This window comes from Mugil cephalus, chromosome 3 (assembly GCF_022458985.1).
Source record: "Mugil cephalus isolate CIBA_MC_2020 chromosome 3, CIBA_Mcephalus_1.1, whole genome shotgun sequence".
Taxonomy (NCBI): Eukaryota; Metazoa; Chordata; class Actinopteri; order Mugiliformes; family Mugilidae; genus Mugil; species Mugil cephalus.
This window is the reverse complement of record NC_061772.1, coordinates 5,767,218-5,779,383: the sequence shown is the minus strand read 5'-3', so window position 1 is coordinate 5,779,383 and position 12,166 is coordinate 5,767,218. Positions and strand designations below refer to the sequence as shown.

The 12,166-nt window shown below is 38.7% G+C and overlaps 1 protein-coding gene across 1 annotated transcript in view; it reads right to left on the bottom strand.

Moving 5' to 3' along the window:
• Window positions 1–12,166, bottom strand: part of galnt18b (UDP-N-acetyl-alpha-D-galactosamine:polypeptide N-acetylgalactosaminyltransferase 18b) — a 72,010-nt gene that overhangs the window by 29,981 nt on the left and 29,863 nt on the right. The window contains exons 2-3 of the mRNA XM_047579718.1: window positions 8,082–8,277; window positions 5,759–5,925 (exon numbers count right to left, since the gene is read on the bottom strand). Coding sequence (XP_047435674.1) covers window positions 5,759–5,925; window positions 8,082–8,277 — 363 coding nt within the window. The remainder of the gene's footprint in view (window positions 1–5,758; window positions 5,926–8,081; window positions 8,278–12,166) is intronic.

Here is a 12,166-nt window from a genome sequence, read left to right as displayed (position 1 = left end):
GGAGCTTGCCAGTCATAACGGGATATTGCAATATTGAGGACTCAGCCTGCAAGCTTTTCAAAACACAGGAGGAGGAGACGGAGGAAGTCCTTGTGGTTTGATGTTTGGCTTTAAAGTTTACTGCTATTATTACCTGAGCTATGTACTTTATGATGACTCATATCCTTTAGGATAAGAGTCAGTTTTAACAGGAAACATAACCTGAAAAAAAAATCCCCCCCCCCCTTCAGCTTATAAATGGCAGCAGCACTTCTGCTAATTCTCTCAAAAATACAACAAATGAAAGCAGTGTACTAGAGGTTCACAGTGTGCTTCAACTACAAAAATGTCAAGGCAAATGAAAAAAAACTCAAGCAACTTCTTTCAAAAAGACCACAGCTTTGGAGTCGCCTTTCAAATGTCAGCATGAGGCACTGAGCAAAACCACAATTATATCACAGCGGTATACTTTAATATCAACTGAATAAAGCTGGAAAAAAATAAGGACTTTAATCAACACTGCGTTTCATCATACCGTATATAAATCTCCTTAGGCTGAATTGTCATGGTTTCACCTTAAACCAGAGGTACCTTTTGAGTTTAAAGAGAATGGTAGCTGCAAGCTGAAACAGAAAGTGGCTGCTGTAAAATCCTGCAGCGTCTGGCTTTTTTACAAGTAGCATGAGTCATTTTATACAGTTAAAAATACATTAAAACAAGCACTAGCACTAGAAAACATTGTTATTTGATGATGAGACGTTAATGTCTATTTCTCAAAAACAATTAAAAAAATCTGTCGTTTAATAGTGAAGACATCCCTTGACTCTAAACATATATAAACATATATTTAACTAGCATATTTTCTTCACTTTAAAAATTAAGTATTTGGCTAAATCAGTTTATGCCCATCAGTGTGCACCTAAATATCATCAGGTAACGTGACTGAAAACATCTGTGGGGATGGACTGTGGGCGTGTAACAACTTTAATATTAGACAGAACATAGTAAATACTGACCTCAAGAATGAGCGAGGGAAATAAATACAGTAAACAACTTTTTCATGGAGACATATCAGAGTCAGAGACGCAGAGTGCATTTCTTGTTTCTGTGGATGCTGTTTCTTGAAACACAGAGAACTGCTGCTATTTCTCACCAGGCAATAAACAAGTCTGAAGTGCAATTATTCTCACAGTACTAAATATGCTCTACATGCAGCATGAAACTCTATAGTCAAATCTGTGATGAGTATGAGAGCAGCTCACTTCGAAGAGTCACAAGATCACAGGTGTAAATTGCATGGGGGATTTTGATTAATTGATTTTTTTGGACACTGAGTATAAAGATTAGCTTCATAATTCCTGTTGACTTTTAATTTTGGCTAAGGAAATGCTCCAGTTACTCAAATGAGCAGCTGCAACCGATCTATAATAATTTTGAATCCATCAATAATTAAGACATCCCGATGTGCGTGTGAATTGAAAATAAGAATGATGAGGGGTTATGCCTCATAACAAATCATAATAAAGCACAGTCCATTACACCAGAAATGGCTGACGGCCGATGCCCATCAATCGCTGCGGGCTGATATCCTGCTGTAGCTCTGCTGGGAAGAAATGGGCTTTGGGATAGAGTTGGACTGGAACAACAAGCAAACAGGTTTCTAATGTCACTGTGCAGTCATGCTGTAAATCCAGCAACATATTCTAAACCTGACAAAGAATATTCAAGGTTTTGCTCCAAGGATAAAGAGCAAAGCTTATGGTGCGTGGCAAAATGGTGAGCACGCCAACCAGCCCACTTCTGTCATACCTTCAGTCAGTAACATGCAGGGAATGTGTGTAACTACACAAATGCACACTAGGAAAGCTTTCTAAATCTAATGTGAAATAGAAATCCTTTAAGGCAAGACACTACAAGTAAATAGGGAACATTTTTAACTAATCAACATCGCCGTAAAACCTTTCCAGTTGATTACTTACATAAATACTATATATCTCTTTTTATCACTCCATTAATCACAAAATACTGTCAAAAAATGATGGTAAATACCTGCCAACACACACTGACTGTTGTGGGAACAAATTGAGACACTGTGAAATATACTTGTATATATTTTGTTCGCAGCTAGGCAGGATCTTTGACTGAATGAAGGAGATATTTGTAGTTATTTCCCTTGATATAAACCTGTTACTGCTTTGCATACTGTATGTTGTCCTTTTATCACCATGCAGGCTTTACTGCTTGCACAGCAGATGGCACATCGGCATAGATACAGGTGTCAGGCATTTGCTCCGTAGTTTGCACCGCACCACTTGTCGATTTCTCACTACACAACGCCGTGGTAGAGGAAATCTAAAATATCCAACTGATAACTTCCTCAAACCCCGAGGGGTCCACTAGCAGCGAGGTGAAAACACTGCGAACACATGTTGCTGATGTTCCAGTACAAATGCACACTACTTGTACATATATTATAGTTGGCAGTACATTAGTGTAAACTCAGCTTTGCTGGTTTGTTCTCATATCATCACAGCTTTTGTGTGCCCTCCAGCTTTTATTGGCTAGACTTGCAGTACCTGTGATATCTCACTGGTTTCAAACAGTTGGAACTCCCCTGCACACCTGAGGCGCTGAATAAATCCACATTAAGTCAATCCACTCACAGACATGCACAGCACTTGAAAGATAGTAAAAGCAAAGCCACAGATTTTGTCCAACAACAAATTAAAAAATTCAAATAAGGATTTTTATTTATATTATATTATTATATTTATTTATTATTTTTGGAAGAAGTCACCTCCGGCTGCATCTGACAATTTAAATATTAAACTCTAAACTGCCTTGAAGAAAACGGCTTAATTAACCAACAAATATATTCTTCAATTTTACGTTTGATGAATCCTTGAAATGCTCCACCAGTTTCTTATGAGAAGACTGACTCTGAGAGTTCCTGACAGCCTGTGATGCTGCACAGACGTCTACGGTCTCTCATTCTTTCCACTGTCTACGTTTTGCTTGAAGATACTGGCCCTCACATATTATCATTTAAAGCAAAGCAGAGAATCCCAATAATCCGCTGACTGACTGTCTCATAAGTCAGCCTCACTCAAAAAACCTGCTCTTACACAGGCGAGCCTTTCTCGGCCCACAGCTTGGGACATTATCCAATTAAGAAGGAATCAGCTAGGTCAATTTGCCCTTCTCTCCCTTGATGGCTACACGTTCACCCGCATGCTAATGCCTCTCGGAGGTGAGCTTTGACAGTGGCAGATGACTAGTATAAAGCAGTGGATGCCCGGGGGGTTAGCCGTGGACGGTGACCCCTTCAACAATAGCAGTGGCGTCACAGGTCAACAGGCTAACGACATTTAGCACAGATAAGATTCACAGCCATGGTGATAATGATAACGCCGGCCCTATCATACGCAGCGTGACAGAGTGCTCAACCGCACAGGGTGAAATGCCATCAGCAAAATGTCAATGCGTGACTTGCGTGACTTAGGTTGCTAAAGGCAACTGCTCTCCAGCTCTCAAATTATGTGATGAAATATGAAAGTGTATTGGCTGAGATGTGGTAATCATCTTGTGCTGGAAGGCTGGAAGGAGCAAACCATTTAGTTTTCACCTTCACTTTTTTTAATGGAAAACTTTGGATATTCAGCTACCTGGTCAATAACAGCCTGAGGCAGAGTGATGATTCTTATTTCAGTGTATTGAGATAAGTTGCCAAGACATAGCACAATGATCAAACTTCTGCTGCAACTGGCTACAAGCCTTGCTTCGTGTTTTACATTATTGACTTTGGTAAACACAGTTTCCCCGTGCCAATATTTCCTTCTTTGATTGTCCCTAATGGTTGTCTCAATACTTGTTACAAGCAGCACAGCCCATTTAAACCTACACAGCCTATAAATGAGCTTGGCACAGTATCACTGCCGTTTTGGTAGCCTGCTTTCTGACGTTGTAATGTAGTTAAGTCCTACACTGTAAATTGCCAGGTCTGCTTTTTCATTTCAATTTTATTTCTTGTGTCTACTTCTTGTGGACTAAACTCACCTGTCTGTGATCTCACACATCATACATTTCAGTGCCCAGCGAAAAGAATGTCTTTTAGACCTGACACTGTTTACACTACAGCCAATGCAAGCAGATGTAATTATTAGGTTAGCAAACGCAGACAAGATACGTGCAAACAGTCCATCACCTTGCTGGACTGTCATCTGCCTCGGGGCATATTTCCTGGCTTTGCAGCTAATTAGTGTTATTCATCTCAGTTCTATCCACTGAACACAGCCCCTAATTAACATTAAAGGCATCTCGAGGCCATCAGATGAGCAGTTAATATTACAGATACACATTTCTCCATACATATAAAAGCTGATATGAACGCTATAGAAGCCTTTCTAAATTTGCTTTCTCTGCTTTTTTTTTTTTTTTTTTTTTTTTTTGCGGATTTCCGAGCCGTGACATCCTATTTTATGAAATATTCTTTGGGAGCTTACTCGTGTGAACAAAGTATAGGCAGGAACCGAAGAATGCATTTCACACCAAGCGGCAGTAATGGTGGAGTTCTGAGCCAGTTCCATAGTGGCTTTAATGTTCATCTTCGAGCTGCAGCTGGGTGAGGCTGGCTGGTCCCTTTACTAGCAGCTCTGCTCCAGAGATGATTGACCGGTTATTGTTAGTGTACCCTGGGGAGAACACTTATCTTGGCAAACCCTTTGATAATTCACCAGAAATCTGTGCCTTTTGTAAATAGTCTTATGTATGATGTCTTTCCTTTTGAAAAATATAAAGAATAACATGTTTTCTGCAGTTTATGTTTATCTGAAGTGAAGGTTCTCTTAATGTTGTAGATGCCCATCTCTGTGGACTGTCTGTGCTTTGATGTTCAGTGCAGATGCTTTTTCTGTAAAAACTAAATTATACAGTACATACATTAAAACTGCAGTCTACACTCACTTGCCATTTCATAATGGGAACATGTGTCAGTACAACACAACACCATTCAACAGCACTGCAGTCTGCTGCTTCTAAAATGAATCAACAGCTCTCTCGGTTATTTGAAACAAATGAAGATGAACAGTCGTGCACTGAAGATTTAGTGCACGACTGTTATATTACAATGCATTTGTTTTCACTAGAGCACCTAATGAACTGGCAAGCAAGCATACATTTCTTTTCAAGGCACCTTTAGTGGCTAGGTACATTTAATATGCAATTAAATAACATGTGCCCAGTACAGTTGTGAGCTATTTCTGATTTCTTTTTCACTTTAAACATTGCACACCAGAACAATGAGGATAAAAAAATCTTTGGCAAATGAATGCTAAAATTGGCTGGAGTGGTTTCTCCAAACCAAATAAGAGACTCTGATAGCATCCTAATATAAATCTATTCGTAATGAGCCAATTACCCAGTGGCATCTTAAAGAAGTATAGATTTACAAACAAATTAATCCATTCTTATTCTCAAGCTTGGAAATACCTTTGGAAAGGCTAAAAACTTGCAGTGTAGGCAAAGTATATAAATATATATATATATATATATATATAATATATATATAGAATATATATATATAATATATATATAGAATATATATATATATTCAAATATGTTGTTTTCATTGTTTTGTTTTTTTCATTCATTCATGTTAACAAATCCAGAGCTTAAAAGCTCTTGCATTCCTGGCTGTGTTTGCTAACCTACAACTGGACAATTACTTTTTGGAGGAGGGGGCTAACAGTCAGCTGCTGTAATATAAAACAATGCATCTTACTGTTATTGCTGTTGTCATCCACCAGGATTATCTCTTTGAGAAGGTGGGAGGGTGTCCTGTTGATTGCAGAGTGAATGGACCGCAGGATGACCGACAAGGCTTCATTCACAAAGATGAACACAATGCTCACTTGAGGGAGGTTCAAAGGATAAGTTATATTTTTGCACCTGTGGAGGAAAAGTGACAAATTCATGGTTAAGCATTATTCAGGCCTTCAAGTTGTCAAAAGGATAAAAAGCTACATTTAACATTGATTCAGAAAGACCAGGATAATGAGATGTGCTACGCCACCCCAGCAACTTGTCAGACACTAGCTTTTATTTATCAATCAATGTGTTAATGTAGGCGCTGACACTAGTTGATGGCTCGCAGATTTTTGAAAATTCAGCATTCAAACTCCCCTCTCCGCCCTTAATAAAAATTAAGCTCCAGATAACATTCTCTTTAATTGAAATTGATGTTTCTGAAATACAAATCCTGACAGTTTTCTACATACACATACACCAATCAGGCATAGCATCAAAAGTACTGGAGTAATAAATAGCATTGATCATGTTGTGACAATACAATGTTCTGCTGGGAAACTTTTGGACCTGGCATTCATGTGGATGTTACTTAGACATTAATCACCCACCTAGACCAAACAAGACACCCCCACCCCATAGCAATGACACTCCTTGATGGCAGCAGCCATCCCCAGCAGGATGCAGTTTGACACACACACAAAAACGTTTTAGGAACAACTCAATAAAACATGAAGAACAGCATAAGGTGTTCACCTGGCCTCCAAGTTCACTAGATCCCAAGCTGATCAAGTATCTGTGGGATGATCCACAGAGGCCCCTCCCCTCAACCCAAAGGATCCAAAGACCCCCACTAACAACATTCTTTATGGTGTTACCAGACACCACAGGACACCCTCAGAAGACCCATGTCCATTCTCTGATGAGTCACAACTGTTTTAGAGGCACAAGGGAGACCCATACAATATTACGAAGGTGGTCATAATGATATGCCTGATTGGTGTATTTATGACTAGTATTCAGTCAATAGTGCACTGTAGTTGTTTAAAATGCCACTTAACAATTTGTTTAACATCATTTAATTTAAACGTGATGTCTGCTCCTATTCACCCTGCAACACTGCTGTTCAAGTTCATCATGCACTCCCTCCTGACGTATATATAGAAGGTCATGGCTCACGCACTTTGGAAATGGTAGACACAAAAACGTGTGTGATTAATATTTCCTCTGGAACTGTTCTGGATGAATGTACATGTCCAGTATCAGTGGGGATGAATGATCTGAGGGTACCTCTTGCTACGTGCAGTGTGTAAAAAGCCCTGATGTTTGAGCTCTGTACACTTCTGCACCAGGATTTCAAGTTGCATGCTCCAGTAACCTTGTGAACGTGAAAGCTATGCTGAAAACAGAGTCACAGCCAAGATGGCATGGTGTCAACCGCCCCTGTAAAGACGTTGCTGTTCTGACTTTACTGGATTGCTTTTAATCTAGGATAAAGGGCCTACAGTGCAGACACTTCTGAACAAGGCTTTGAAGATGCCTGTGTTGGGTCCATTAAATTACAACTGTCCTGTTTCCCCCTAACAACTCTAAAACAAAGTAGGGGTTTTATTTGCCTCAGCAGCAGATGATATTGAATGCTATGGGCAAAAGTAAACTCTTCATTGGTTTTTAATTACATGCAGTGTTTGAGAGGGAATGGCAGGGTGTTTTATCTGCATGGCTCCTTTGTTTGTTAAAAAAACACTTCTGAGTGTTTGGATGCACTGAATACAATAATTAACTGACTGTGTTTTATGACCAGGTACAAGCAAACGTAATGACTTTCCATCAGTGTTAGATGTGTTTGTCCTCAGCCAAGTTAATAGTTATGCTAATATGCGAAACAAATATGGTGAACATGGTGAATGCTAAACACCAGCATGTTTGTACTGATAACTGTGGCTGTGTTATTATTCTAATAGTTAAATGCACAGTTACCTAATGTGGCTCTGGCTTGGATACAAATACAATTTGATTTACTTTATTTATTCAGATGTTTTTCACATAATCATGATCGTATCATGATTTTCGTAATATACCATGTCATATACTGTGGTAGGTAGTATTCTAACTATTGTGGAACTGTTTGCACACAAATAAATGGTCAAATTTGAGCATGTAACATAATCGGTAAATAATTTGTCAGAAAACAAAATTTTAATAATTTTGTTTTTTTTAAGCGTTATATATAGTTGACTAACATCAAGTGCAGAGGGCTAGTACATACAGTGTTTGCACCATTCTTCCTGCAGTCTTACCCATCAGGCCTGAGATCTGATATTGGCCTGTCCAAAGAGAGACGATCACTGAGGTAGGCGTTATATCCATAGTACTGGAACATCTTCAGTGCCACCCGTCTGTTGTCTGGACCAAGTTCCTGGCCCCAGTGAGCAAACAGTGATGAGTCAGAGAATGATGTGTCTGGCTGACCATCCTCTCCCCTCCCTGGTGTTTCTAGGAGACACAGGAAGACAAATAACATCAATACTTATCTAGGCTACAGCATCTCAAACTACCGCTGAGGTCATGACAAAAGAAAATCACTACCTGAATTTTACTAAGCAAATAGGTACTAGCCTCCTATTGGATAATTACTGCATGGGTGATCATCTTTCAGATGTCAGTAAGTTATTTAACCCCAACTGAGGCAATGAGGACAGCTCAGATAGGCTCCAGCAACCCCTGCAACCCTAGTGAGGATAACCAGTAGTAGCAGATGCAATGAGATGACGCAATGAGCAGCTTTTCCTTTCTTAAACAGCCATGTTAAGAGACACAACCAGTAGTCGTGGTGAGTCTGAGTGTTAGTGTGAGAAGGGCCAAATCATTGGCATGCATCAAACACAGAAAACACCCATGGAGAATGAAGCAAAAACTACCAAAACTGGGTTAAGAACTGTCCAATGCATTATTAAAAACTGGAAGGATAGTAAGGAACCACTGTCTTCAATGAAGAAAAGCAGTCAGAAAAAAATTCTGATTGACCGGCAATTAAATGTTTGGTGAAATCAAACACTGGTTTGGTGAAAACGGGGACTGGGGCTAAACAGCTGTGTAGTCTCAAGAAAGCCACTAATCAATGAGGCTAACTGGAAAAAAGGCTTCAGTTTGCTACAGAGCATAAAGATTCTCTGGACTCTGGAAAAAAGAAAGAAGGCCATGTGGTCTGAAGGGTCCAGACTGAGCCTGTTCCAGAGTAATGGGGCATCAGGGTAAGAAGAGAGGCAGATGAAGTGATGCACTCATCATGCCTAGTGTCTACTGTGAAAACCTGTGGGGGGATATGATGATATGATCTGGGGTTGCTGCAGTTGCTCAGGTCTAGGTTCAGCAACGTTATGAGCCCAAAGAATGAGGTCAGCTGACTGCCTCAATATAATGAATGACCAGGTTATTCCATTCCATGGATTTTTTCTTCCCTGATGGTGTATCCCAAGATGACAATGCCAGGATCCATGAGGCTCAAATTGTGAAAGAGTGGTTCAGGGAGCATGAGACATCATTTTCACACATGGATTGGCCTCCACAGAGTCCAGACCTTATTGAGAATCTTTGGGATGTGCTGCAGAAGGATTCGTGCAGTGATGAGACTCTCTGATCATCAATACAAGACCTTCAAAAATGAATGAAACACTGGATTGAAATACATCTTGTGACACTGCAGAAGCTTATTGAAAGAATGCCACAGCAAATGCTGCTGTGATCACAGCTAAAGGTGATCTAACTGAATATTTTTGGTGGTGACTTTATTTTTGTTGGCCAGGCAGTATATAAACGCAGTGATGAATGCTGTTTTTCTTGTATTGTAATGTTGTTAAAGAGAATGACTGTCCTTCTGCGGAAAGTTCAACCAGGAGTTCAAATGCATCATCAGAATCTCTAGAGTCCTTGAACAAAACAGTTGATCCCTACCAGCAGCTGGTGGGTTGTTCTTTAGCTGAATTTAATCTACTATGACCTACATAGACAGGACAAAGCAAAACTAATTTCCCAAAAGGTATTGCTGCAGTAAAACACATAATGTTCTTTAAATAATTAATCATGTCAAAAAGTCTGATCCTTTCAGTGAAAGTTAACCTGTAGCTATACAGAAGGTTGTAGAGTTATGTATTTTGTGTTTAAATGGCTGAAAACACAGTTCAAGGCAGTGACAGCAAAAACAGCAGAGGCATTTAAGAAACACACATTTTGTTTGACAAACTAGACCCACTTCATGTCCAGACTCTATAAAACACTACTAGCATGTGTTAAACATTCTGTACAGTGTCCAGTAGGTTCTAATGCAAACTTATGATGGCTTAATCGTCGAGGAGTTTCCCCAACAGGGGAATAGTTTACACACCAGAAATATCATGCATTAAGTAGATAAAATGAAGCAATATTATCCTGAAAATTACACAGTAAGAGTATCCCAACAGCACTTGTATGCGCACAGCTCTGAATATCTAAAAGTGAAGCCTAAACTTTTCCAGGTTTTTCATTTAATATGGCAGTATAGTTGGGTCCTTGCAGCTGTTGCAACATTATGCCAAGATTTAATAGTGTGTGACAGTCTGGTCTGACTCTAAGGACGGGAGTGTTATTGAACAGCATAGAGGTGTTAATATGTAGGAGTACAGGTGAGAGGTTGGTAGTAACACAGCGATGAAAAATCTGAAAGAACCACATGATCATATTGCCTCCATGTAGTAAATTAGTTTAAAATTCTAATACTATTACAAGAAAAAAATCTTTGAGACTGTCTCAAGTTGTTAATTAAAATGTCCTAATCAGTAGGAAATGAAATTTAATGAAAACCAGTCCTGGAATCATGTGTTAGTAATTTCATTCAAATCGAAGTCATATGTCCCCGGCAGCATATTAAAGCTATGGAGCAATAAAAATAATAATTTCATTATAAAGCTTAAGTATTTCAGACTGATGCTGACAGACTGGGTTTATCGTGTATCATTCACATTCCACCAGATATAATAAACTGTTTGTTTTTCTTTCTCAGAATGAAAGGAAATGAAAGCTGGGAGAAGATCAAGAAGAATCATTTCATCCTTTAATTCATTTGATTTGCCATTGTTTTTTATAGGTATTTCGAAGGCTATTTTAAATCAACATAACGTCTTAGAAAATAATAAGGATGGATAGACAGTAAATGTACACTTACAATAGTTTTTAAACCACAGACATGGAATGAAGTAGCACTGAACATGAACTATTAAGAGGAGAAAGTCTTTACATCCTCAGTGACACTGCATGCAAAACACAATGTTACGTTTGTGTACATATGTTCATTGTGTTTTAAGAATAGTCAATATTCATTAACTGAGCACTTTGTTTTAACTTTGGAGCGACAAACTATGTCAGCAAGGTCAGAACTAAAGCAACAATATGCAGGGGAGGTAGGTGTAAACGGTTCAGACGACCTCATGAACCAAAACCAAAAGATCTTCTTCTCAAAATACAGGATAGACTAGAGATTGCTGCAAACATACCATGCTTACACAACTGGTTGTTAAGAGAACGTTTTTATTACACATGGCAACCACTTGGTGATGAATGTATCAGAGCATTTAGCAACACGTGGAAGAAGTTGTTGGAGACATAAATTTGAGATGAAGGGGAATGAATATTGAAATTATATCCGCCTGCAGTTGAAAAACACTACTCCAAATGCTATACACGTGCATATGCACGTGTATAGCATTTGGAGTAGTGTGAGCAATTCTTTGCTTAGAAGATGTACTTATGTAATTTCAACTCAAAAAGTAATGACGCATCAATGTTACTGTTATTTACAGTTGCCCCAGATTGGCCAAAGAAGGCTATTTTAAGTTTAAATGAGTTTTAAATTTTGGGAGGATGCCCTTTGCTTTCTCAGAGTCAGATAAGAATATGCCAGTGCCTTCTGTTTTCTTTCAGTGGCATAAAGCTACAACCAGGTAATGATTCACTTAGCACAAATAAAGATAAAAAGATAAAATGTGTTTAACCTGTTATTTCTCAAAAATTGTACAAAAACAAGGTGTAAAGTCAGTGATGTTTTTTGTGGTGTTTTTTATTTATTTATTTATTTATTTATTTAGCAGTGTTAAGCTACTACCAGCTTCAGATTCAGTGTAAAGACAATAGAGTGGTTTTGACACTTAGAACTCTTGACACTAACCTAATAATCAGCTTACTTAAAATACTGACTTTCCTGGTCTTTTACAGATGGCGATGAACAGTCATTTTAGTTCCAAACCAATACAAACCAATATAAAGATACTACTTTCCTCAGATACTGTTGGACTGTAATTAGTTCTTTTACATACGGTATATGAATGTTGTAATGCTGAGGGGATATGAATAA